At 42.2% G+C, this 27,561-nt stretch overlaps 1 protein-coding gene across 2 annotated transcripts in view; it reads right to left on the reverse strand.

Annotated features, from left to right (window-relative positions):
* Positions 1-2,185: 2,185 nt before the first annotated feature.
* The window catches only part of LOC136692727 (ICOS ligand-like), a 29,551-nt gene continuing 4,175 nt past the window's right edge, over positions 2,186-27,561 (reverse strand). The window contains exons 2-8 of one of the 2 annotated variants that reach the window (XM_066666352.1): positions 24,796-24,872; positions 23,188-23,508; positions 21,549-21,851; positions 13,703-13,840; positions 6,093-6,125; positions 5,521-5,568; positions 2,186-5,089 (exon numbers count right to left, since the gene is read on the reverse strand). In XM_066666352.1, coding sequence (XP_066522449.1) covers positions 5,037-5,089; positions 5,521-5,568; positions 6,093-6,125; positions 13,703-13,840; positions 21,549-21,851; positions 23,188-23,508; positions 24,796-24,865 — 966 coding nt within the window. In that variant the 5' untranslated portion in view covers positions 24,866-24,872 and the 3' untranslated portion in view covers positions 2,186-5,036. The remainder of the gene's footprint in view (positions 5,090-5,520; positions 5,569-6,092; positions 6,126-13,702; positions 13,841-21,548; positions 21,852-23,187; positions 23,509-24,795; positions 24,873-27,561) is intronic. The other variant, XM_066666353.1, reaches the window with a different exon arrangement.

Genomic DNA, 27,561 nt, shown 5'->3' on the forward strand with positions numbered 1-27,561 from the left:
TTTAATCAAGAGCTCCCACAACTCAGTGGCTTTGTCCCTGACTCCTGTTCGATGCTCATTATAATAAATAATCCTCTCTCTTTGAAAAACAACACGTATCTCAGTGTTTGTGGGTGTTTCGTTTACTGCATCGTGTGAATTCAGCAGCTGCCCTTCACTCTGTGTGTAAATCTCATGATGAAAGACCAATAAAAACGCTCCAGAGTTACTTTCAATAACATCCTTTACCTTGATTTCCACTGAGATAAAGGCAGCCTGGTTCCCTTCTCCTGTAAAGATAGCTTTTCAGAGAAATGGTCAGTGTTAGGTTCTGAGAGTCACATTGTGATGTTCGTAATGTTTTGTCTGTTTTGCCACTCTCCAAAAAATGTCTGAGGTGGGGGTGGGGTGCGGTTGCTGTGAAGTGGTCAGTGTTGACGCAAAGTGGCCCGAGGCAAGACACTTATTCTACACTTCAGCTGAACGTGGTTGTATTGTTGTGGTTGATTAGGGAATAGATCATCTTTGTATGAAACCCTTTCAGTTTCGTTATGACTGCTTCTGTTCTCTGAGGTGAACTTTGCCCCAATTCTTGGAGCGGGTGACATTTTAATGAAGTTTGGACACACTGCAGCCCTGCAGGGCCACTCTGCCCGAGGTTGTCCAAATATTTCAGGGACAATGCACAATGGGAGTTTCATGTGAAAGACCTTTAACCATGTTTATTTTAGTTGGCACTCAACAATAATGAGGGACTCTCAGTCCCTCCGGAGGTTTCGTGAGAAAATCCAGGATTGTAGATTGTTTAATTCTCTAAATGAACTGTAACTGTCACAGCTCCAGAGTCCTGGAGGTTGTGGGTTTGAATCCGGCTCCAAGTGACTGTCTGTGAGGAGTGTGGTGTGTTCTCTCTGTGTCTGCGTGGGTTTCCACCGGGTGACTGTCTGTGAGGAGTGTGGTGTGTTCTCTCTGTGTCTGAGTGGGTTTCCACCGGGTGACTGTCTGTGAGGAGTGTGGTGTGTTCTCTCTGTGTCTGAGTGGGTTTCCTCCGGGTGACTGTCTGTGAGGAGTGTGGTGTGTTCTCCCTGTGTCTGCGTGGGTTTCCACCGGGTGACTGTCTGTGAGGAGTGTGGTGTGTTCTCTCTGTGTCTGCGTGGGTTTCCACCGGGTGACTGTCTGTGAGGAGTGTGGTGTGTTCTCCCTGTGTCTGCGTGGGTTTCCACCGGGTGACTGTCTGTGAGGAGTGTGGTGTGTTCTCCCTGTGTCTGCGTGGGTTTCCACCGGGTGACTGTCTGTGAGGAGTGTGGTGTGTTCTCTCTGTGTCTGCGTGGGTTTCCACCGGGTGACTGTCTGTGAGGAGTGTGGTGTGTTCTCTCTGTGTCTGCGTGGGTTTCCTCCGGGTGACTGTCTGTGAGGAGTGTGGTGTGTTCTCCCTGTGTCTGCGTGGGTTTCCTCCGGGTGACTGTCTGTGAGGAGTGTGGTGTGTTCTCTCTGTGTCTGCGTGGGTTTCCTCTGGGTGACTGTGAGGAGTGTGGTGTGTTCTCTCTGTGTCTGCGTGGGTTTCCTCTGGGTGCTCTGGTTTCTTCCCATGCTCCAAAAACACACGTTGGTAGGTGGATTGGAGGCTCAAAAGTGTCCGTAGGTGTGAGTGAATGTGTGTGTGTGTGTGTTGCCCTGTGAAGGACTGGTGCCCCCTCCAGGGTGTGTTCCTGCCTTGTGCCCAATGATTCTAGGTAGACTCCGGACCCACCACCACCCTGAACTGGATAAGGGTTACAGACAATGAATGAATGAATGAACAATTTAGTTATTTATCATGTGTCAGATTACCCCTAAAGGACATTGTAAATCTTTTGCAAACCTAAGATTATTTATGATAATATAGATGATATTCATTTTGTTAAACTGATGTTTATATAAAGTTTCTCTGTCTTTACAGTGTTCTCCTTTATATTCAGGGCACTGCAGGTGACAGCTGAAAATCTCACATTTAAGCTACATTTTTGACCATTGCTAAATTCATAAGTAAAAACACAATTAAACTGTTAAAAGCAAGAGCCACTGGTGCATAATTTAGAGCCATTTTATCATTTAATCCATTTATTGTATATTTGTGCACCTTAATTCACACATAAATAGTGGAGTGTAAAATGATATAAAACACAAACATTAATAAAAACACACTCCCTCCAACAGCAGAAATGAGAGGAAACAGAAATGTAATAAAAATGTTTATTTGAAAACCAACATAATCAACCTTTTTAAAAAATCATAATGAATTATTTAAACAGATAATTTATAGATATAATATTCTGGATAATCTGATTATGAACAGAGTGAGAAAATATGAAACCGGTTACGCTCTCCTTTATCACCAAACCTGTTTGTAGAGCGAGGCCTGGACAGTACAGGTTGGTTAAGGTGCTTTTTCTTGGAATCAGGGTCTGTTTACTTTGGCAGGGTTTAATTCTGTTGGCATCAGTGATGGAAACTGAGAAATTATTAATCTGTTAAGATCTTAAACTTCACAGACCCATGAAAATATATTATACTGTACTCAGTGATATGCCCAAATAAGGAGTTCTGTATCTGAGAGGAATATAGTATAGTGTCTGGGATGTTGGTCATGGCCAAAGCAAAACAAAACCCACATTTGCCTCTTAATTTGGGTTGTTTCCTTCTATCTTTCATTTACCTGAATAATGTCCAGTGGTCGGCCGACGCTGTGAAAACCACCCGCAAAATACTTTCACATTTGTGAATTTGGCTGAATTTTATGTCATAAATTGTGGAATTTAACACAGAAAAATATTTGAAGAAGTGCTAAAGAGCATCTGGTGTTGTTCATCTGTGTGCATAGGGACAAATCTTGCTAGTGTGTGTGTGTGTGTGTGTGTGTGTGTAGGGGAATATGTGGGTGGTGTCCTGTTGCAGAGTTGCTAGTTAGCCACTTAGCATGTTGTGTCCATGTTAATAAATGAGTGTGATATTCAGTGTCTGAACCCCAAAATAAAAAATAAACAGGGTTAGTAGCCGTTTAGCATTAGTGTAGCTAGTACATTGCTGAACATGCTAATACAGGAATTAGCATTATTTCTCTCCTCTTCACAGCACCACTGCACCAAAGAAGCAAAGCTCAGATAAGCTGTGGCTGCTGTGTAATTAGCGCTGGCGCTGGGACAATGATAACTAGACTGCAGAGTTATCACAGTACATCACAGTGCATGAGTTTAGACCTCGGTGCCAACATTCCTTTATCGGCTTCAAATTTAAAGCCGTACCTGATTTCCGTTTGGTCTTTTTTGTGTGGCCACTAAAGTGAAAACTCTTATGACCTACACACTGACCACAAACAAACTCCTGAAGCTTTTACAAACTTGTCTCTATTAACTGTGCAAAGCATGCTGATGTTTTAAATCTCTGGCCAATTTCCAAAACCTGCCATCTCCATTTTGTAAATATAATTTGCTGCACTTGTGTTTGACACCTGTAATTATGGGGGTTGAAAAATATTTTCCAAATCATCATCATCTTTTCCGCTTAATCCAATTCAGGGAATTGGAAGAAGAAAAATATTATATTAATTATTCAGGTTTATTATTATTATTATATTTGTTGCTGATTCATTTTATTTATTTATTTTTTGGCTTATCATCATCATCATATTACTGTTATTATTATTATTATTAATATTATTATCATGCTACTATTATTATTATTAATATATTTGTTGTCAATTTATTTTATTATTGTTATTATTTTAATTATTATTATTAATTTATTATTATTATTATTATGTTTGTTGTTTATTTATTTTATTATTATTTAATATTATTAATTTATTATTTAATTTAATTATTCTCATTATTATTATTATTTTGCCAAAATCTCAAGAATATATTACATAACATTAAATTTGTTATTATGCTTGTTATCTAGTTGTCTTTTTGGAGATAGAAGGTTTTGTATTCACAGTAATAACATATTCCTAATTAAAGAAGCCGTCTTTTGAAGATCTGTTCACCTACAATCAGCAGTAAAGAAAAAAAAAAAAAAGAAAAAAAATCTAAGACTGACCAGAGGTGACCACACTTTGAATGGCGCAGCGATGTAAAATCACCAGAAACATGCGCAGACATTTCCTATGGGGCCTTTCACACAAATTAACAAAACTTTTACCATAACAAAATACATATAAAGTAACAGTCGAAGTCAGAAACACAAACAAACACAGAATATAAACATGAACATAAAAGAGCACAAACTAAATAAAAAAATCTGAAACCCCACTCCTTTTTTTCTTTTGTTTGTCGAGTATAAATCTGGATCCTTTCCTGCATTTTCTCACTGTACAACTAAAATATCTGGTGTTTTAGAAACTTTAAAAACTAAGGAACCTCTGCCTTAAAGGGCCAGTAACATGGAAAACTGAATTTATAAATAAATATTAGAGACTGATGTCACATTTAATTACTGTTAATGTGTCAAAACTGTGCACCTAGAGGAACCAAGACGTTTTAAATGGGTTCTTTTTGTGAATTCATATAAACCGACCAGCAGTTTTGCTCCGCCCACTCCTACTGATGTCATAAGGAGTGTTTCAGTCGTGCTGTGTGAATCAGAACTGAGCTCATTTTAATTTTTATAATGAAGAGAGAAAATAATCATTAAACTATGCATAAAGCACAAATATTATCAGTGGACATCAGTAAATGTGTATTTTATGTAAAAATGCAATATGAATGCATTAGTTATTGTGGAATGCAGACTGGTTGTTTATAGAATCAAACCTCTCATCAATAATCTGGGCACACTCAGTTCCCTTTCACTTTCACTAGGAGCTGAATGAGTCTCTCTCTGGGATTTTCCACATTTTTCCTCGACAGGGTTTTTCTTCTGCTTTTGAAGAAAAGGGACAGTGAAACCGTGAAGAAAAAGAAGGGACTTTTCAAAGAAGATGGAGAGATCAATCCCAAAAACATGAAGAAGATCAGTTTCATCAGTGATTAAAAAACCTCAAAATCAGTGAATGTTTACTTCAGCGTCATCAGAAAGATTCATGGTTTGATTTTAATGACTTCTCCGTTCTGCGTCGGATTTGCAGTGTGCCCTGAAACACAGAACATCCAAACTCAGCTTAGACACAACAGACAATCCAGTGTGAACAGTCTGACAGTAATAACTGTACTGATTTTAATCCAGTGTGAATCTCCAGTGTTTAACTATTGCCAGTAATAATAAAATACTACTACTACTACTACTAGCAATAATAATAATAATAATAATTCCAATTAGCATTTTGCTAGAGATAATGTTGTAAATCCCCTGCTGTCTGATGTTATTGTTAAAATCAATAGTCCACTACTTCAAACAGACCAAACACGCTTTAGATGAAACAAACAGTCTGTGACACAAGACAAAAACACAAACACGTACCAGTGTGTATAAGAAACCTATCAGATGGAACAAGTCTGAACTTGTGCAGAAGAATTCATGTTATAACAAAACAGATGGAAAATTCCATCAGGCACAAAATATTACCTTGTTCCACCTCAGTGTAATGGTTTTCAGTTCCATTCCCAGGATAATCTGAAACCAAAGAAAACATCACTGTGAGATCACAGCATCACACACCACCCTTTCCTTTAACATTAATCCCAACAATTAAGATGTTATTTGAAATCTCATCGCAGTTAATAACTTGAGCTTATCAGTGTTCTGACTGAAAATAAATGATCTATAAATACATGCAGTAATAAAGTATGGAGCGCTAGAGCAGAGTGGACAGAGGAAAAACACGAGAGCCATAAAAGGATGGAGAAAGTGCCCAGAGACATGTGCCCCCGAGTGCTCCTGTTTCTTTTGGCACATTTCCTTCTTTCCCCCAAAAAGAAGAAACAAAAACAACCCTGCGACATGTCTTTATTACCCTTCTCTTCTGGAGTTCTGCTGTGGGGAGAGACACGGCGGCTCACTGAGGGAATGGAGATGTTTAATGAAGATGTTAATGAAAACAGAGGAGAAACTAAAACCTCAAAACAAGTAAAGACCCCCAGCTCCCACACCACAGATCCAGAAACAGAAGATAAACAAAGCACATATAATAAACCTACTCAGAATGGGCAGGGTGGAGACTCTCCGGGCCTCTGTCAGTAAAAACACATTCACAAAACAGACATTAAATTACATGACAGTATGTTTAATAACCAGGTCAATCAGTTATAACGTTTAATGAAGGACTTCTTAAGTTAAACGAACCTTTACTCCGTTTAAACTAGATTAATTATGCCTTTAAGTAGCACGGCCGACTTAATCAATCCTCTCCGTCCTTTTTCCCGTCAAAGTGGTTTATTTAACGCCTGAAGAATGTAATCTCGTGATGAAAGGAGTGTGAGAGGCGACAGCTAAATTCCACAGCGTTTATCAGGGTTTACACAGAAGTGAAACCATCCGCTCTGAGTGTTGAATTGTTTTTATTTTAAAAGCCCTTTGCTGTGAGGTCAGGGGTTTACCACTGTCCGCTGCAGCATGTGATCATCAACTGACACATGCAAATCATGTTTTAGCAACAGTCCTCCCTCATATTTCCTGCCTGACTTGCCGTAACAGAACATTCTGATACTGGTTTGAAGAAAGAGGATGTGCTTTCCGCTGCAGTCTGACATTATTTCCACTAAAATCTTAAGGCACAGTCCAGAACTGCAGAGAACAACCTTTAAATAAATGTAGAGTTCCTGCCTGAATGATGAAATCTGGTGACGGATGTGAGACGCTGTCTGAAAGCGAGTTCAGGAGAAAATCGATGAAGTCTCAGTTTCTCAGACAGATGCCAGTTTGCAACTCTATCTCGATAAACACACTCCTCCTCACATCTCCCCGGTATTCCCCGGGTGCAACAGAACCAACCACTACACGCCATTGTCTACTTAAATGTTCCCTGGAGGGGTAATTAACCTATGTGTAATTCGTTAACTAACAAAGCTAATAAAAATGACAGACATGTCCTGTCCTGCTCTCTGCCTCTGGACTGAAACAGAGGCGTCATCCTTGGCTGGGAATTGAATTATTCAGAGGGGCAAAAAAAAACATGTTGCTTTTTAATAATATGTTATGTAACAAAGAGAGTACGGTGACGATCACAAGGGGTGGGGGAGGGGCTCGATCACGGTGATGGGGCAATGAGGGACTATTTAACAAATCTAAAGTCTTCATAGACATTATTCTTCAGCATTATCCCTTTCATCTACAAATATTGGGTTTGTATTTTATTAATATTGATTTAGTGAAGTCTCCTGCCACTCTATGGATGAGGGGGTGTTGTACGTGCTGCAAACACGGAAAGACCGTGAAAATTTCCAAATATCTGAGGGAGTTTTTGAGTGTGTCAAACCTCCACCCTCGCTAGAACTGCCATGAAGGGGTTAATGGTGATTTTGGGTGAAACAGAAAGTGTGCAATGGTCTGATCCCTCCTTTGTGTAGTTTAATCTAGATTGTGTTCTTTTTTCAGTTTTATAAAATTAACATCTGTTTCAGGGCTGGATGATAATTTAATATAAATATATACTGCGATATAAAATCAACAACAATATAATTTATTACCAACATTTCCATATACATTATTTACAGCAGGTCTAATGGTGGAGCAGGTCGTGTCTCTGTCACAGCTCTAGGGTCCTGGAGGTTGTGGGTTCAAGTCTCGCTCCAGGTGACAGTCTGTGAGGAGTGTGGTGTGTTCTCCCTGTGTCTGCGTGGGTTTCCTCCGAGTGAATGTCTGTGAGGAGTGCGGTGTTTTCTCCCTGTGTCTGTGTGGGTTTCCTCCGGATGACTGTCTGTGAGGAGTGTGGTGTATTCTCCCTGTGTCTGCGTGGGTTTCCTCCGGGTGACTGTCTGTGAGGAGTGTGGTGTGTTCACCCTGTGTCTGCGTGGGTTTCCTCCGGGTGACTGTCTGTGAGGAGTGTGGTGTGTTCTCCCTGTGTCTGCGTGGGCTTCATCCGGGTGACTGTCTGTGAGGAGTGTGGTGTGTTCTCTCTGTGTCTGCGTGGGTTTCCTCCGGGTGACTGTCTGTGAGAAGTGTGGTGTGTTCTCCCTGTGTCTGCGTGGGTTTCCTCCGGGTGACTGTCTGTGAGAAGTGTGGTGTGTTCTCCCTGTGTCTGCGTGGGCTTCATCCGGGTGACTGTCTGTGAGGAGTGTGGTGTGTTCTCTCTGTGTCTGCGTGGGTTTCCTCCGGGTGACTGTCTGTGAGGAGTGTGGTGTGTTCACCCTGTGTCTGCGTGGGTTTCCTCTGGGTGACTGTCTGTGAGAAGTGTGGTGTGTTCTCCCTGTGTCTGCGTGGGCTTCATCCGGGTGACTGTCTGTGAGGAGTGTGGTGTGTTCTCTCTGTGTCTGCGTGGGTTTCCTCCGGGTGACTGTCTGTGAGAAGTGTGGTGTGTTCTCCCTGTGTCTGCGTGGGTTTCCTCCGGGTGACTGTCTGTGAGGAGTGTGGTGTGTTTTCCCTGTGTCTGCGTGGGTTCCCTCCGAGTGACTGTCTGTGAGGAGTGTGGTGTGTTCTCTCTCTGTGTCTGTGTGGGTTTCCTCCGGGTGACTGTCTGTGAGGAGTGTGGTGTGTTCTCCCTGTGTCTGTGTGGGTTTCCTCCGGGTGACTGTCTGTGAGGAGTGTGGTGTGTTCTCCCTGTGTCTGTGTGGGTTTCCTCTGGGTGACTGTCTGTGAGGTGTGTGGTGTATTCTCCCTGTGTCTGAGTGGGTTTCCTCCGGGTGACTGTCTGTGAGGAGTGTGGTGTGTTCTCTCTCTGTGTCTGTGTGGGTTTCCTCCGGGTGACTGTCTGTGAGGAGTGTGGTGTGTTCTCCCTGTGTCTGTGTGGGTTTCCTCTGGGTGACTGTCTGTGAGGTGTGTGGTGTATTCTCCCTGTGTCTGAGTGGGTTTCCTCCGGGTGACTGTCTGTGAGGAGTGTGGTGTGTTCTCCCTGTGTCTGTGTGGGTTTCCTCCGGGTGACTGTCTGTGAGGAGTGTGGTGTGTTCTCCCTGTGTCTGTGTGGGTTTCCTCTGGGTAACTGTCTGTGAGGTGTGTGGTGTATTCTCCCTGTGTCTGAGTGGGTTTCCTCCGGGTGACTGTCTGTGAGGAGTGTGTTGTGTTCTCCCTGTGTCTGTGTGGGTTTCCTCCGGGTGACTGTCTGATCGGTGGATTGGAGACTCAAAACTGTCCATGTGTTGTATTGACACTAAAACTCAATATTTAAACTGAGGAAAAAAGAAACCATCTAATTTCCGGTCGGATGACTGCCCACCCATAGACACAGCTCTCCTTAATGGGAACGAGGGTCCATGTGGCCGGTCAAGACGGCTGCATGAAAGAGACCTTAGCTAAAGTTGGACAGCTACAACTTGAAGTGTTTACTTGAAGCAGCCAACATCTTTCTTGTGTTTAGAGTGAAAACCTCACTCTGTAAATCATACCAGGAATGCTTCTGTGTTTACACCACAGGGGCAGATGGACCGGATTTATTCATTAATTTCCCTTCAACAGTGAACCCTGACAGTGTCACATATTTGATTGATGATATTAAACCTCCATTCAGAAGAGCACAGATGAAAAGTCAAGGGAGTTGTGGGACTGAAGCTGTTACAGCTGTGTGAAACAGGCATCTGAGGTTGCATCTGGTTGTTGCAACATAAGTATGATGTAATGGCTAGGAGTTATCAACAGCCTGGGGACAAACAAGGAGCCGTGTGAGCTCTTCAAACCAAAGCAGAAAGTGGAGCTGTGCAGTCCCGGGACTCGAGCCAGTTCTCAGATTTCTGGTCACAGCACGCGAAACTAAGATTGAGAGTCCTGAGACTGGAGGCTTTAAAATGTGCTGCTCCACAGTCTCCTCTGAAATGATGCCTATCAGTCTGAGTTAACAGCCTCTAATCTTTTGGAAAAGCTTTAAACCTCATGTTAGAACATTGTTGTGAGAACCTTGTGACCCTGAGAACATTAGAGAGAATGTGTTCTGGAGCCCACATCATCCCAAAGGACATAGTTCCTCTTCTCTAATGCTGCCGGATTTAGACTCCTCTGGTAGAGAAGGCTCATGTGCAGCTGCTCCAGAGCGTCCGGTTTCAGTTCATGTTTCTCTACAGAGCTGTATAAACACTGTCCCTCAGTGTACGGCGTGTCCACACACATCTGGACTTTTACAGGAAGTAATAAAAATATTTATGAAAATTATTATTTTCGATGAAGTCCAAATCCCACGAGACGTAGAATCAAACTAAAAAGGTCTGAAACAGGTTTAGTACAGTTTTTAATTTAGTTCCTTTACTATTCTCATGATCTGAGTGAACTGAACTGTTTGTTTCTCTTATATTTCTACTATTTTATTTATTTATTCATTTTGAACTGTTATCATCTTCTCTATTTTAAACAGTTGGTTTACATTGTACTTTATTTCTAGAATTTATATTTGTTTATTTTACGTTACACAATTTTCTCGTTTAATTTTAATTATCACCGCGGCTAGGCAAGGTCCCAAACGAAAGGCAATCACAGGGAGAAAGTGACTGATTGCTCCTTTAAAGATAAATAAAACAAATAACCAGCATTCCTCTGCTGTAAAGGTATGAAGATAAAAACATTACTGAGTTTCCTGAAGGAGCGGCTCTGCTGTGGTCAAACTACTGTGAGGTTAGAGCTAAACAGGGAGAGGTTTTTAGAAAGAGAGACACATTCAGGAGGAGAGAGTGTAAATAACTATAGCAATAATTATAATACACAGCAGTTCTGCAGCTCGTGTTTGGGTCAGTGTCGCTGCCCAGTTTCCCAAAATACAATAGTGACTAGGTCAGTTGTCGCTCTCCTACTACAATGAACTCTGAGGCTCATATCTCCAGTGGAGGTGAATGGTACCACACATACTTAGCATTTCATTCCCTCTCCACATTCACCAGTGTCTGCAGCCATAAGAACATTTGTGGTGATATATGTATCACAAGCTCGTTACGAAGTCTAGAACAATCCCTAAATAACTTTGAATCATCAAGTCCCTGAGTGACATTCACCGAACTCCCTGGAGACAGAGTGGCCTCATTTCCCTGACAACGGTGAGGACACAGAGACCGTAAAAAGCATATTTTTGTTTTTAAAAGGTGTGTGTGTTACCGTACGACTCGCTCTGATACATGTTTAAGGACAAAATTTGGAAATACAAGCTTAAAAAATGGTTGTTGTGATATTTACGTTACATTGGGATTTTAGCCCAAAAATAATTCCAAACAAATCTTGGTTCCGTGTTGATTCTTTGGTCTGTTTTATATTTCTCATAATTTGGCTTCATGGTGAACTGGGTCTGGGCTCTAATGGGTTAAAATCCCTCAGTGTCACGGCTGGACAAATATTAGTTCGACAAACAAAAGCATCCAGCCGACAGCGTCCTCGGAGGCTAGCGACTTCCCCTGACGTTACCTCTCCAAGCGGACTGATGAGGTAGGAGTGTGCGGACACAGGGTTAAAAAACTCCAGCAGCAACTGCTGTGTCTGATCCCTGCTCTGTGGGGGTCCCGGGGGAAAGTGGGAGTAAAAATGATGCAGCGCAACACATGGACTACAGTCTGTAACTGTGGAACCACAGGGTGCGCCTGTGTGGTCCGAGAGGGGTATGTTCGTGTAATGTTTATTTTATAATCACAGTGATAAACGCTGTAATCAGTCTTTTATGAGTCAGTCAGGATCACAGTGTCTAAGTCCAAAGCTCAGGAGTTTGAAATGACCCTCTGAGGACAGAGTATTTTATTACAATGTTTACTGCAACTGCAGCATATGATTTACTTGGTGTGGCCTTCAGCTTTATATTGGTGTGATATTATTTTCATATTAGCGCTGGATTAAATCTCTTGCTGGAATTTCCCAGTGCATTCCTCCACAACTTCTGCTTTGGATCAGACAAGAGCTTCGAGTTCAAACCAGCGATAAACCCACAGTCCCCAAAGGTCCAACAGAGAAGGACTGTTCTCTAATCTGGAGGCACGTCAGTGTAATTACACCTCAGACCCCGTCGTCCTGAGTATGAATTGATTCACTACTTCCTGTTCTCCTCGAGCTCTGGCACCAACGCTGAGACACAAAGCAATAAGCAATAAGTGTTTGCCCAATAATGAAGATGAGTTTTAAACAATGGTTTAATAAACATTCCTCGATAAAACTGGCACCAGAAGCCGTCAGATCATGCAGCACACACTGTAATGACCACACGGCACAAGAAACAAGACTATGGTGTTTACTTCAAGTGATTGTGTGCATCGAGTTAAAAACATAGGAATGAATCATGTCTTGTGTTCTCTGTGATTCAGCCGTAGACTGTGACCTGCTTCTGAGACCAAGCTGCTTCTGTTTATAAAAGGATATTTAAGTCTGTACCAAGTTCCGTGCCAGGTTCTGTGCCAAGGTTCGTGCCAAGGTCTGTGCCAAGGTCTGTACCAAGTTCCGTGCCAGGGTCCGTGCCAGGGTCTGTGCCAAGGTCTGTGTTTTTGTTACACTGTAAACATTTGATCCGGTAAGTTTTGGTTTCACACTGCAGTTAAAGAGTGAACAAAAGACCTTTGCAGGACACACACGCGTCCTGTCGTCCTCACACACGTGGACAGCACCTCGCCACACTTGACTGTGATTTGTTTGTAGATGCCGTGTGTCTGAACTTGACGTGTGCTCAGTAAAGTCTTTCTCGTTAGTGGACGTGATGCCTTTCCGGACGGCATCTTTAATACGTTGCCGCTGCAGTTTCTTTCTCTTCGGCAGTGTTCCTCTGTCCCGTCATATCCTCCATCTCTCGTCCTCTCAGAGAACACGGCACGTTTCAGCATTTTGCGTCTTTTTTCCATCTGCTTTTTCAATGATATATTTCTCCTATCTCCCCATGTGCTACCGCAGCTCATTTTTACTTCTTTTCCGTTCTTTGTTCTTCTATTGTTCACAGGGTTTTTCAACTTCCTGTAGCTGGTCTGAAAGTCCAAACCAACTGTGTTTACGCGCTGCATAAAACCCAACCATGGCTCCGTTTGATCCGAACCCAAACCACCTCTTTTGGTCGGACCACGTTTTGCATCGTTCCACACCGTGGTCCGAGGCACGTTTCACTCCTGCGATTTGGGTTTGGACCAAAATGAAAAGTCAGAAAGTCTGGACCACGCCAAGCAGGTGTGAAAATGCCCAATGTGTAATTTACAGTTCAGAGAGCGCTTCATTTTTTATCTATTTCTTGTTACTCTTTCTACTTCTTAAAAAGCTTGAGGTGGTGAAGCCCACCATTTTTTCTTTTTGTAGGAAAATTATTTTAGAACTGAGTTCTTTATCATCTGTGGAGGGTAATCAAAATGTATTACATTTTCTAAGTGAATTCTTTCCTTGTGGATTGGAGTAATATTCATATTAGGCACATGTTCTTATAATAAGACTGCATGTCTTTATATCAATGAACATTTGACATTCAGTCTGCGTTTTTGAAGGATGTTCTTTAAAAACTGTAACAACACAACTTTACTGATCTTATATGATAAATACCGAGATAAACGCAGAAATACTGGATCAGTTTAGTGTCGTTAACCTCATCGCTCTGCTCTAAATCCTCTTTCATTTTCACCTCTGCTTCTGTTGGGAGCTTTGGGTAGAGACCAGTTCTAAAACTGTTTGATTGTTCATCTGAGACAACACATATTAAGAAAACACATATTTGTTGTGTTGAGTTACTCACGGTTACTGCGTCTTCGTCTGAAAATGATGAGGGTGAAGAGGAGTCCGACGATGAGGGACCCGATCACCACCACAGGAGCAATGATCTGTGTGTTTGTCAGATTCTTTTTATCACCCGAGACAGCGTCTGCAGGAGCGTCTGGAAGAAACAGAGAAGCAATAACTTTATTTACAAAAGGAAACCCACTTATTACGATACAACTTTATTCCAAAGAGAGCCACTCAATTCTCGTCTTGATTTCCCACTCTTCCTCCACACACCGAGTCTATTTTCTACAGAATCTGTGTGTGAAGTCTATACTTTAGATTCACAGCTCACTTCTGCTCCGGCTGAGCCTTTACTTTCATCTGCAGCATCAGACAACATCAATTATCAATAATCATCGTCATATTTTCTTATTTAAATAAGCTTTATATTGATTCTAATGACACAGTGACACAACTGTGCTTATAAACATTTACAGATTACACACCCCTGAAAACCAGGGACAAGGAGAACTGATCAGTGAGCAGAGCACACAATGCTTTATCCAGACAGAGGCTCCTTCTGGAATACCTTGGCCCTGAGAGCGGTTTTGCTACATTCCAGAGGGATCTGCTAGACTGTCAACTTGCTGGCAACCCATCTGATCTGGCAACCCGTTTGGCTGTTCCTGTACCCGTTTAGAAGAAGCTGTTTTGATCGCTCGGGTTTTCCTGTTTACTCGTTTCTACTGTTATTTCTGTATTTATATCTGTTTTTATAACCTACTAACCATCCATAGATCTATCTTTTAGATTGTCTCCGCAGGGATATTTATTACAGAGGCACTAAAACTGCCACCGGACCCTGGAGTAACGTTCTTGGTGTAAGTTACTAAAATCAACTAAAAGCGGTAAGTACCTGCAATTCCATGGCTACTATTGGCTGTTTTGCCTGCTCAGAGTGTGGCATGTTTAGTTTAACCCCCTTTTCCACCTCTAGCGACAAAGATAGTGGTTGTGTTTGTACTAAGTGTCAGCTAGTTAGCTCTCTGGTGGATAAAGTGGACCAGCTAGAAGTGTGCATCCGGAGCTTATTATTGTCAAGGGATAAACAGCGAGATTCAGTGTTAGCAACTCCGGGTGCCTTAGGGAGAGTTAGCACCCCCACAACTCTGGCGTTAGAGCCCTCACAGCGGGGTGAATGGGTGACGTCTCGGCGTCATAGCCGGAAAGGCTGATGCTAACGCTGAGGCCAAAGCTAGCCCACCGGGACACCACTCTCCTCCCATTTGCGTGTCAAACAGGTTTGCCCCGCTCAGCGAAGCACCCGCTGAGGAGCCTGTTAAGAGTGCTCTGGTTATAGGAGACTCTATTGTTCGACACGTGAAATTAGCTACTCCTTTAGGGGCGCCGGAAGTAACAGTTAGCTGTTTATCAGGAGCCAGAGCGCCGGATATTAGTGGCAACCTTAGACTGTTAGCTAATAGGAGATATTTGAGGGTAGTCATTCATGTAGGGGCCAATGATATTCGTGTGCGGCAGTCTGAGGTAACTAAGTGTAATATTACAGAGGTGATTAAACTGGCCCAGACGATGTCCGATGCCGTAATCTGCTCTGGTCCCATACCAATGCGGCGTGGCGACGAAGCTTACAGCAGACTTTGGCCGTTAAATTGCTGGATGTCCAAGTGGTGTTCCAAAAATCAAGTGTGCTTTATAGACAATTGGTTACGTTTCGAGGGCAAGCCTGGTCTTATAGGTACAAAATCAGCCTGTTTCAGCAACCTAATCAATATTAAATCATACACAACACCTAGCAGCAACACCTCAGAACTAAAATTTGGGTTACTCAACATAAGATCACTAAACTCAAAAGCACTCATCGTAAATGATAAGTGATCATAAATTCAATGTTTTCTGTCTCACGGAAACGTGGGTTAGACCAAATGAATATTCAGCACTAAATGAAGCCACCCCCCTAGGCTATAATTATGCACATAGCCCAAGAATATCAGGCAAAGGAGGTGGAGTATGTGTAATCTTAAACAATGTGACACCTTCTCTTTTTTCGAGGTTCTCTCCACCATTATTACAAATCCGGTCACAAAAAAGGACGCATTTTTATTATGTAACATTTACAGACCACCAGGGCCTTACTTAGAATTTCTGAAAGAATTCAGCGATTTTGCTACAAACCTAGCGGTGTGCAATCATAAAGATATAATTGTAGGAGATTTCAATATCCATTTTGAGAAGGAAAGTGACCCACTAAAAAAGGCCTTTACCTCAATCTTAGACTCTATTGGTATTACTCAAAATGTAACAGGGCCTACACACTACTGCAGTCACACTTTAGACAACATTGACAAAATTAATATCTTACCGCAATCCTCAGCATTCTCCGATCATTACTTAATTTCATATGAGCTACATCTTAGCCATAATATATGTAAGAACCCTCGTTATTCTACAAGGCGTATAATAAAACCATCTACCGCCCTACAATTTATAGAAAACCTCCCAGAACTATCAACCCCAGTTCCAACTCCATCAGACCCAATGGACCTAGATGTACTAACTGATTACCTAGAAAATACCTGTCGATCTACCTTAGAAAAGGTAGCACCACTTAAACATAAAAGTATAAGACAGAAAAAGCTTGCACCATGGTATAATGATAAAACCCATACTTTAAAACAAACATCATGGAAACTAGAGCGGAAATGGTGATCAACCAAGCTTGAAGTGTTCCACTCTGCCTGGAAGGACAGCCTTATAGAGTATAGAAATGCCCTCACTAAAGCTCGCTCAGCATATCTGGCCTCGCTAATCTCCAATAATAAAAATAATCAGAGAGCACTGTTTAGTGTGTTTTCTAGAATTACAAAAAATCAAACAGGTTCCGAACAACTAATTCCAGCAACTCTCACCAGTAAAGATTTTATGGACTTTTTTAATAACAAAATTGAGAATTTTAGACAACAAACTCAAGCCACAGGATTAAATCCATCCTGGCTGCCACCCGATGTGAATGATATAAAACATAATATAACTGTAAAAGAAAGACTTGAAACCTTTTACCCACTCCCTTTCTTATTAAGAATCATATATATGAAAAATTCCAATCTGGATTCAGGCAACATCATAGTACAGAGACAGCTCTAGTCAAGATAACAAATTATCTTCTTCTTGCCTCTTGCAGATGACACGCAACTGTATATTTCAGCCAAGCCTGATGACAAACACAGATTAAAGAAAATAGAGGACTGTGTAAAAGACGTGAAAGGCTGGATGTTGCGTAACTTCCTCCTTCTAAATAGCAACAAAACAGAGGTCCTGCTTTTGGGTCCAAAGGTGGCAAGAAATATATTAGATTTAATTTTAAATCTCGCTGACTTTCCAGTTAAACCTGGTTCAGCAGCAAAAAATCTTGGTGTCATAATTGACCCGTATTTATCATTTGATCAACACATAGGTAGTATCACTAGGACAGCTTTTTTACATCTTTGCAATATTGCTAAGATTAGAAATGTCTTATCCCTTCAGGACGCAGAAACATTAGTACATGCCTTTATTACTTCAAGGCTTGACTACTGTAATGCACTACTGTCAGGATGCACCAGCAGCAATTTAAGAAAACTTCAACTAGTTCAAAATGCTGCAGCTAGGGTCCTCACTAAAACTAGAAAATTTGAACATATCAGCCCAGTTTTATCATCACTTCATTGGCTGCCTGTTAAATTCCGCATTGACTACAAAATTTTGTTATTAACATATAAAGCTCTACATGGGCTTGCTCCTGAATACCTTCAAGATACAATTTCCTATTATGAGCCTCCACGTTCACTCAGATCACAGACTACTGGATTTTTAATTGTTCCCAGAATTCAGAAGGCCTCAGCTGGGGGAAGAGACTTTTCTTATAAAGCCCCCAGACTCTGGAATGATCTTCCAGAAAATGTTCGGGACTCAGACACAGTCGCAATCTTCAAATCTAGGCTAAAAACTCATTTGTTTAGTTTAACATTTGGTAGCTAATGCTCCCCCATAGATAAAGGCGGCAGATCCGGGGGGTCCATGGACACAGGGAATTATAGTAAACTGAGACGCTGGTGCTGTCGTCCTGCCGCTTCTCGCGATCACTCAGGTTTATTGACGGTGGAGCGGAGGGATGCCAGTGTTTCAGGATGCTCCCGTGTCTGTGTGTCCTCCTGGTTCTCTCCTTTTAGTTAAAGCTGTCATAGTCAGATCTGCCGGAGTCATTAGCCACACTCTGGAAATTTTCATATTGTCTACTTTACAAACACAAAACAGTTCAAAACTAATTCCATCCCTTTACATCTTTACGAGTAAACGACTGCCCACCTGTCTGTCTGGACACTGATGGATGACTGTCGAGATCCTCCTCCACACTTCAGATCAGCTGCTCATGCTCCAGCAACCACCAAGTGCCTTGAAGCTGTCCCTACACTGAAGTTCTCATGGACTACTAACTATTATCACCAGTAGATTGACCAGAGGAGGATGGGTCACCCCTTGTGAGCCTTGGTTCCTCCCAAGGTTTCTTCCTCAGCTGGGGGAGTTTTTCCTTGCCACTGTCGCCCCTGGCCTCGCTCACTTGAGGGTTTTACATTTGTTTTTACATTTCATGTCAAATCTTTGTCTTACTGGAATTCTGTGAAGCTGCTTTGTGACAACATCAGTTGTGAAAAGCGCTATATAAATACATTTGATTTGATTTGATTTGAACACGTGAGAAACATCAGGCCGCGTGAGAGGGTGTGAACGAGTGAGTGAGTGAGTGAGTGAGTGAGTATGCATGTATGTGACTGAATGAATTAAGAAATGAATATGTATGGAGTGAATGAATGAGTGAACATGTATGTGACTGAATGAGTGAGTTAGTAAGTTACTCAGTGAGAATGTGTGTGAATGAGTGAGGTAATGACTAAGCATGTGTGTATATGTGTGAATGTGTGAGTATGTATGTGAGTGAATGAGTGAGTTAATGAGTGATTATGTATGTGAGTTAATGAGTGAGTGAATGAGTGAGTTAATGAGTGAGTATGTATGTGAGTTAATGAGTATGTATGTGAGTTAATGAGTGAGTGACTGAGTTAATGAGTGAGTATGTATGTGACTGAATGAGTGAGTGAATGAGTGATTATGTATGTGACAGAATGACTGTTACTGAGTAAGCATGTGTGTGTGAATGAGTGAGTATGTATGTGACTGTATGAGTGAATGAGTGAGTATGTGAGTTAATGAGTGAATGAGTGAACATGTATGTGACTGAATGAGTGAGTTAGTAAGTTACTCAGTGAGAATGTGTGTGAATGAGTGAGTATGTATGTGACTGAATGAGTGAGGTAATGACTAAGCATGTGTGTATATGTGTGAATGTGTGAGTATGTATGTGAGTTAATGTGTGAGTGAATTAGTGAGTTAATGAGTGAGTATGTATGTGAGTTAATGAGTGAGTATGTATGTGAGTTAATGAGTGAGTGAGTGAGTGAGTGAGTGAATGAGTGAGTTAATGAGTGAGTATGTATGTGACTGAATAAGTGAGTGAATGAGTGAGTATGTATGTGACAGAATGACTGTTACTGAGTAAGCATGTGTGTGTGAATGAGTGAGTATGTATGTGACTGTATGAGTGAATAAGTGAGTATGTATGTGAGTTAATGAGTGAGTGAGTGAATGAGTGAGTATGTATGTGACTGTGTGTGAGTGAATGAGTATGTATGTGACTGAATGAGTGAGTATGTGAGTTAATGAGTGAGTGAATGAGTGAGTATGTATGTGACTGTATGAGTGAGTGAGTGAGTATGTATGTGACTGAATGAGTGAGTATGTATGTGACTGAATGAGTGAGTGAATGAGTGAGTATGTATGTGAGTTAATGAGTGAGTGAATGAGTGAGTATGTATGTGAGTTAATGAGTGAATGAATGAGTGAGTATGTATGTGACAGAATGACTGTTACTGAGTAAGCATGTGTGTGTGAATGAGTGAGTATGTATGTGACTGTATGAGTGAGTGAATGAATGAGTATGTACGTGACTGTATGAGTTAATGAGTGAGTATGTATGTGACTGTATGAGTGAGTATGTACGTGACTGTATGAGTTAATTAGTGAGTATGTATGTGACTGTACGAGTGAGTGAGTGAATATAAATGTAAGCGAGTGAATGAGGCTTGTATGTCGTTTGTTGCCGTGTTTGACGTCTCTAATGAGCCAGTCTCTAAAACACAACGGCTCTAAACTAAAGTAAAAAGCAGCTGGGGGCATAATTTTCCTGTTTCCTTATCAGACAGTAATCTGAGCTCTGGACAAAAGCACCTCGTTTCATAATCACACACTCACCTCAGTAAACACAGCAGTAAGAGATTTGCCCTGAACGCAGATTTAATATCAAAGAGAAAGGTAGGGGAAAGAAGTAAAGAATGAGGACGGATGATCAAAGACTGCATCACTCCTTCCTTCACAATAAACAAAATCTGATCTGCGACACACTGAAAGATGAACCAAAAACACTTTGTTGTTTAAGCGGCTTAACTCAGCGTTTCCGACAAACTGTAAAACAGCAGGGGAGAAAAGTCACGCCACACACACCGCAGTCCTTCAATGTGACTGTGGTGAGTTTTTAAAGGCAGTGATGCACTGAGGCTGTGCTTTGTAGCACTTTCACTTCCCCTCACAAGTTGGCTTTTACCGATCTAGAACTGCAGATAAAACAGCACTGTGAGAACGTCCGAGAACAGAGCGGAAACCTCTGTGGACACTGAAAGGCAAATTAATGCTTCTGATGTTTTTGTTTGTACTTCTGCTCTGCAGTTACACCACCTCACCACTAGGGCTATCTCCCTCCACCCTATGTAGTGCACAATGTAGTGGGGTAGCAGTACTAGTTTATAATGTGAAGTGCACTATGTAGGGTAACAGATTTCTCCTATCACAGATGAGCATTCGGCCCTTTGTAAGAATGCATACTTCTTTACAATCCAGTAAAAGAAGCAGGTTTATTATGGTACTATTTTTTTATTTACCAGCGAGAGGCTTGTGACTCCTAAAAGTCTGTGTTATGGGGAACAGAGTGGAGTTGACTTGTGATGCCAGGAAAGAAACAAATTCAAAGCTGGTCCCTTTTTTTTTGGTGTTCCTGCGACTTGTATTGATTTTTTTTTTCCTGGAAGCATCTGTATTTTTCCACTGCTCCTTGGCGTCCAAACCAATGTGTCAGGAAATCTCAGGCGGTGAACGTGCTACTGTTTGTGTCTCTGCACTTCAGTTCAATCTATGTTTGTCCAACTGTGGACCAATCAAGGTCATCGTGGTCTGTGTCTGTGAGATGTGTGGGTGACATTTCTTGGGAAGAGCGCGAATCTTGGGAATTCTTGGGAAGTGGAATCAAGTTACTACAGAGCGAGGTTCACGTAGGTTTGACACCAGAAGCATTAACTGGACTTTAATGTGACTGCTGCTGATGTAGGTTAAAGAATTTAAAACCTAATAATAATAATAATAATAATACACTTTCAGTAAAACTGCACATAAAACATGAGAAGAGCTACAGGGGAAAATATCAGGGTTAAACACAATAATAAACAACAAATCAGTGAGGAACTAAAGCTATAAACGAGCAAAAGTAAAAGCTTGTTAAAAGTGAAAAGTGACAGTTAGAGTTGGAGATGAAGGGGAATACATTTGTGTCCAAGCTGTGACTTTCATTTTTGAGTTTTTTTAAAAGGTTTGGATCATGGGTGAGAACTCTGAGGAATCCAGAGCTGAAATGCGATAGTGAATCACATTCTGATTTGGTCCAGATGAAGGGAATGGAGTGTAAACAAACCCTGGAGAAGCAGAAACATAAGGTAACTTACCCTTAGCAATGGGTTTAAAGGTCTGTTCCCCTTCTTTGACGAACTTGCCGTTGAGAACGACACATCTGAATGTCGCCCAGCTCAAGTCGATGCTGGTGAAGGTCAGTGTGCTGGACATTGTCAGCAGTTTGTCGCTTGTCTCCGTTATGTCCAGTTTTGCGTTCTTTGTCCAGTTGGTTCCTGTCGTGTCAAACCAGTGAATGGCTCCTTCTGGATATCCACCGCTAGCTCTGCAGTACAGTTCAGCACTGCCACCCTCCTTAATCCCATCTGACCATGAAGTTACTGGGTCACTGTACCGGGCTAAAAACAGAGAAACAACAAGGTCATGCACTTCCAATTTAGTAGCAATAACATTATGCTGTGAAACACTATCATTCTGGAGTCTGGAGTCTCTGGGGTGTGAGTCTGAGTCGAGTCTGAAGTCTCTGGGGTGCGAGTCTGAGTCGAGTCTGGAGTCTCTGGGGTGTGAGTCTGAGTCGAGTCTGAAGTCTCTGGGGTGTGAGCCTGAGTCGAGTCTGAAGTCTCTGGGGTGTGAGTCTGAGTCGAGTCTGGAGTCTCTGGGGTGTGAGTCTGAGTCGAGTCTGGAGTCTCTGGGGTGTGAGTCTGAGTCGAGTCTGGAGTCTCTGGGGTGTGAGTCTGAGCCGAGTTTGGAGTCTCTGGGGTGTGAGTCTGGAGTCTCTGGGGTGTGAGTCTGAGTCGAGTCTGGAGTCTCTGGGGTGTGAGTCTGAGTCGAGTCTGAAGTCTCTGGGGTGTGAGTCTGAGTCGAGTCTGAAGTCTCTGGGGTGTGAGTCTGAGTCGAGTCTGAAGTCTCTGGGGTGTGAGTCTGAGCCGAGTTTGGAGTCTCTGGGGTGTGAGTGTTAGTGGAGTTTGGAGTCTCTGGGGTGTGAGTCTGGAGTCTCTGGGGTGTGAGTCTGAGCCGAGTTTGGAGTCTCTGGGGTGTGAGTGTTAGTGGAGTCTGGAGTCTCTGGGGTGTGAGTCTGATACGATCCTGGAGTCTCTGTGGTGTGAGTCTGAGTCGAGTCTGGAGTCTCTGGGGTGTGAGTATTAGTGGAGTCTGGAGTCTCTGGGGTGTGAGTGTTAGTGGAGTCTGAAGTCTCTGGGGTGTGAGTCTGAGTCGAGTTTGGAGTCTCTGGGGTGTGAGTGTTAGTGGAGTCTGGAGTCTCTGGGGTGTGAGTCTGATACGATCCTGGAGTCTCTGGGGTGTGAGTCTGAGTCGAGTTTGGAGTCTCTGGGGTGGGAGTGTTAGTGGAGTCTGGAGTCTCTGGGGTGTGAGTCTGAGTCGAATCTGGAGTCTCTCCGGTGTGAGTCTGAGTTTAGCTGTGAGGTCTGTGAGAGAGTTGTGCTTGTAATCAGGTCGAATTGGTTTAGTCTCGATTCGAGTCCTGAGGCAAGTGATAAACAAGCGACATGTTGTTTAGCTGCAGAGGCACATTTCAGTGCATTGAAAGTCCCAGTGGCAGGAGTCCAACATAAACAACAGGTGAAGGTGTTTTGACTTTTCAAATCACGAGAGAATCAGTCCCTGAGTCAAATGGAAACAGAAAGTAATTCAGAGGTCACAAATGTAACACACTGGGATTCTGCCACAGAGCCCTCGAGCCAGACTCTGAAAACAGCCAACGGTATTAGATCTCACCTGTGACTCTCAGACTGAATCTGCCATCCTTTATCATCCCACGGTTGGTCATGATCTTGTATTCATACTCTCCCTCATCAGAGACGGTGGTGTTGGTGAAGAGCAGAGACGGATCAGTTCTAGAAGAAAGCTTAACTCGAGGATCTCCTTTATTTACATTGTCCAGCCATGAAAAGAACACATCTTTCTGCCCGTTCTTTGTAATAACCAGCCCAGAAATAGTTATATCTTTATCTCCAATAACAGTCTTGAAAGAGCATGAGATCTTTGTCTCCTTTCCAGCGAATCCAGCCGCAGGCTGACACTCAAGCTCCAAAAGCCCTGTTTAAAAAAGTACATTCAAAAATAACAAACCAATTAAATTTATAAATGACAGGTCTGATAATAATTTCACTGTATCATCAAGGTACACAAGAGGAACTGGATTCTAATAAACACCGGCATTTTCCCTGTCTTCAGCAATTTCTATAAGAAATGTTTTAAGTCCCAAAACAAAAGGATTTTCGGTATAAAAGGCATTTTTAACAGCGCTAATTCCCCTCAAAAATGTTACTCTGGCATTATGGAGCACTGCAACGTCCATTGCTTAGCAACCATAATTACTGTTGTTACTTAGCAACCATGACTATTGTTGATGCTTAGTAATCCTGATTACTGTTGTTGCTTAGCAACATTACTACAGTTGTTCCTTAGCAAACATGATAATTGTTGTGGCTTAGCAAACCTTAATTATTTTGTTGCTTAGAACCATGATTAACATTGTTGCTTAGCAGCCATGACTGTTGTTGCTGCTTAGCAACCATGATTATTGTTATTTTTTAGCAACCATATTTAAAGTTGTCGCTTAGCAGCCATGACCTTTGTTGTTGTTTGATTAACCATGAATAATGTTGCTGCCCAGGAACATTACTATTGTTGTTCCTTAGCAACCATTATTAAGGTTGTCTCGTAGCAACTATGAATTTTGTTGCTGTTTAGAAACCATGGTTACTGTTGTTGCTTAGCAGCCATGAGTAAGGCTGTCGCATAGCAACCATTATTGTTGTTGCCTAGCAATTAATAATGAGTTATGTGCACAGGAGGCTGTATGTGAGCGATATGGAGTGACGGCGGCACAGGGAGCGAGGAGTAGAAGAGTTTCCTCCAGAGCCACTAGTGTTTTCAGCAAGATGCTGCTGTAGGTTCAGCTCTGGGTTCTGTCTAACTCCAAGATCACTCCTGAGACAATGCTCTATTATGAAGCTGCATTTTGTGTTGTTATAAGCGTGGAGTTCTCTTGGTATTTTCGCAGAAAGAGTGAACTATATCTTTCAGTGGTGAACACACACGCAGCAGCTTTGTCTCTATCTTCACTGTGCAGCTGAAAAGACACGTCTCAAAAGTCCTTTGCGTACAAGTGGAAAACACACACAGTGGGTATTGTTCGTTTATTCCTGGTTTTATTCTCACAGAGTTTATATCTCACATTTCAAACTATTGTTTGAAAACAGGTTTCAGTCTTGAGCCCAGAGCGAGGAACGAGAAGGAAACGAACGAGGGGCTTCAGAAACCTGTGACTTCCCTGTCCTTCCATAAAACCACCATTTAAAATAAAATTCAAGAACTTACTCTGAGCAGAAGTTTTAAAAGTGACAGAGGAAAGCATCAGGATGAGGAACAGGAGCCTCGCTGAAGCCATGTTTACCCTGAAAGAGGAAAAGAAAAAGAGAAGTTATAAACGTATACAGTCCTAGTCCTGTACAAGACTGAAATTACAGCTTGAGAAGTGAAATCATCTCAAATTCGCTGACATGGCGGATGTTGTTTCTCGTCCTCAGACTGTTATGACAATAAGACGGAGGTTTTGACCTGGGGGTCATGACCACTCTTTGCTTCTCAGCAGCTGTGGACATGCTTCTGATAGAAATATACAGATACAAACCAATACGAAGCCCTGGCAGAGCAGCGGAGGACGGAGCTGCTGTTTTACGGCTGTACACACATTATTAGTTCAGATCGAGCGACCAATCATCATCCCTCGCTAAACCCTGTTTCCACTCATTTCTTCAGCATCGAGAGAGAGAACCCACCGTGGAACTAATCTGTAGGGGGCGCCGCTTGCTCCCGCCGCTGCACGCTCTGTGCTCCATTAACACAGAAGGATTTGTGTGGATCAATCTGTATTGGTTGCAGTGATGAAGGCTATACACTTATTTCACACCGTCATAACGTCTAAAAATATAAAGATATTATACAGTATTTTTGAGGTGTTACTGTCGGTCTGAACAGTGCAGAACCGTCTTATTTCTGGAGCACAAGCTACAGAAAAGATAGAAAAGAAGCCAAATAAGACGCGTTCTACACTGTTCATAAGCGCCGCTGTGTACCAGTAACAGTCTACAGACCACAGCACACGCCGTGTTCCAGCGACTGAGGCTCAAACCTCACAGGTTCAGAGATGAGCCTCATATCCGTCAGCGCAAAGTCGAGTGAAGAGTCGTCAGTGTTTCGTCTGTTTCCCTCCTCTTTGTTTTAAACTGAACTCAGCGCTAAAGCCACACCCCCTCCCGTGTCATGTGACTTTCCCTGTGTGTGTATAAGCCCTGCTCCTTGCTCTCTGCCTGCTCAGTCATTTTACATGTACATTGTTATTGATCAGTTCCCTGCTCAGTCTTTGTTTGGTGTTTATTCCCTGCTTTAGTCCCGTGTTAGTGTTTATTTTCTTTGGCCGAAGTTTGGTTTTGTCACAATTAACTCCACCTTTCACCTTCCCTTCGTTCTCTTCGTTCTGAGACGCTGTCCACTGTTTTAAAAACCGCTGTGTAACACTTCACAGTTAAACTGCTCAACCCTAATTGGCCGCATTTAAAAAACACTCTACTTTTGGGAGGTGGAATCAGCAAAGGTTTTTTTTCCCCTGAAATGAACATCTGGTTTGCAGCTGTTTTGTTCACTGCAGGACGTGACAGCAGCAAATCCACCAGAGCCTTAATCAGTCCTGAGCACCACTTTAAAATACAGCCTATAAATGTGTTCTTAATCACTGAAATGTTATCCATGGTTAATAATCAGGGTGTAAATACCTTAAACATCAATAGAATCATGTGTAACACAGAGACTGAACGGGAAAAAATGACCTCTATTTCTGGTCTAACACTGAAAATGTCTGAACGAATAAAACGTCAAAGTAAAGAATAAGATCAGAGCTGAGGATGTGAATGTAGTTATTTTACAGGTTAATGTACACACCAGAGTCTACGAACACACTCTGGGGGTGGCTTATTGATTCATTTCGCTGGTTAAAGGGTTAAACACATTGACATTTATGTGCTGAAGCAGAGAGACTCCATTCTAATGGAGAAGATAAAGAGAGGTCAGTCCTGGGAGAGATCTGAGGTTAAATTGTAGACGTATTTCACTGTTTTATAAATCATTACTAATTACATAATCATTACTAACTTTTCATGTTTTTACAACTTCATTAATAACATTAATAAACAGAGTGGAAACATTTATAAACCATTTTTAAGTGTAGTTTATTTCCAAATAAATAAATAATAAATAAATGCAGGTCAGACCTGGAACGCCTCATAAACACCACAGAGGCGCCACACAGGTTACAGGACTGGAATTATTAACTTGTCCATTTGTCCTTTAAAGTGTGTTATGTATAAAACTCAAGAACAAAGAGGAGAAGTCATGGAGCCTAAGTTCTAATTTTTTGGAAGCTTTAAACTGTTTATTGTGAAACTGATTACAGCCCACGTCCACAGCTGCAGAGAGAGACAGAGACAGAGACAGAGAGAGAGAGAGAGAGAGACAGAGAGACAGAGAGAGAGAGACAGAGAGAGAGAGACAGAGGGACAGGGAGAGAGACGGACAGAGGAACACAGGGACACAGACAGAGAGACAGGGGGACAGAGGGACAGACAGAGAGAGAGACAGAGGGAAAGTACAATTGCATCACTGTATTAAAAAGTCATATCTAACATTTTCCCTGATGAATATCTGCACTTCCCCATGACCCTCTGGGTCAGCAGCTCCTTCAGGGAATAATCCTCAAACTGCAACAGGATAAACGTTGTCCCAGAACAATACGCCCCAGTAATAAGCAGGAAATTACTTCAACAACTATTCAATAATTGTGAACAGAACACAACAGAAAATCAACTCTTTCTAAAGACCAACAATCTGCTGTTTATTTACACACTGCCCCACAGCAGAGACACGTTCTGTGTGAGAGTGACTGAGTGAGGGAACGTAACTGTTCACTGGTGTGAGTATATTAGTGACTGGGTGAATGTCTGATTGACTGGGTGGGTGTATGAAACTACACAGGTGGGAGTGACTGTGTGAATGTGTGAGTGACTGGGCGAGTGTGTGTGACTGGGTGTA

The sequence above is a fragment of the Hoplias malabaricus genome, chromosome 3 (assembly GCF_029633855.1).
Source record: "Hoplias malabaricus isolate fHopMal1 chromosome 3, fHopMal1.hap1, whole genome shotgun sequence".
NCBI classification, from domain to species: domain Eukaryota; kingdom Metazoa; phylum Chordata; class Actinopteri; order Characiformes; family Erythrinidae; genus Hoplias; species Hoplias malabaricus.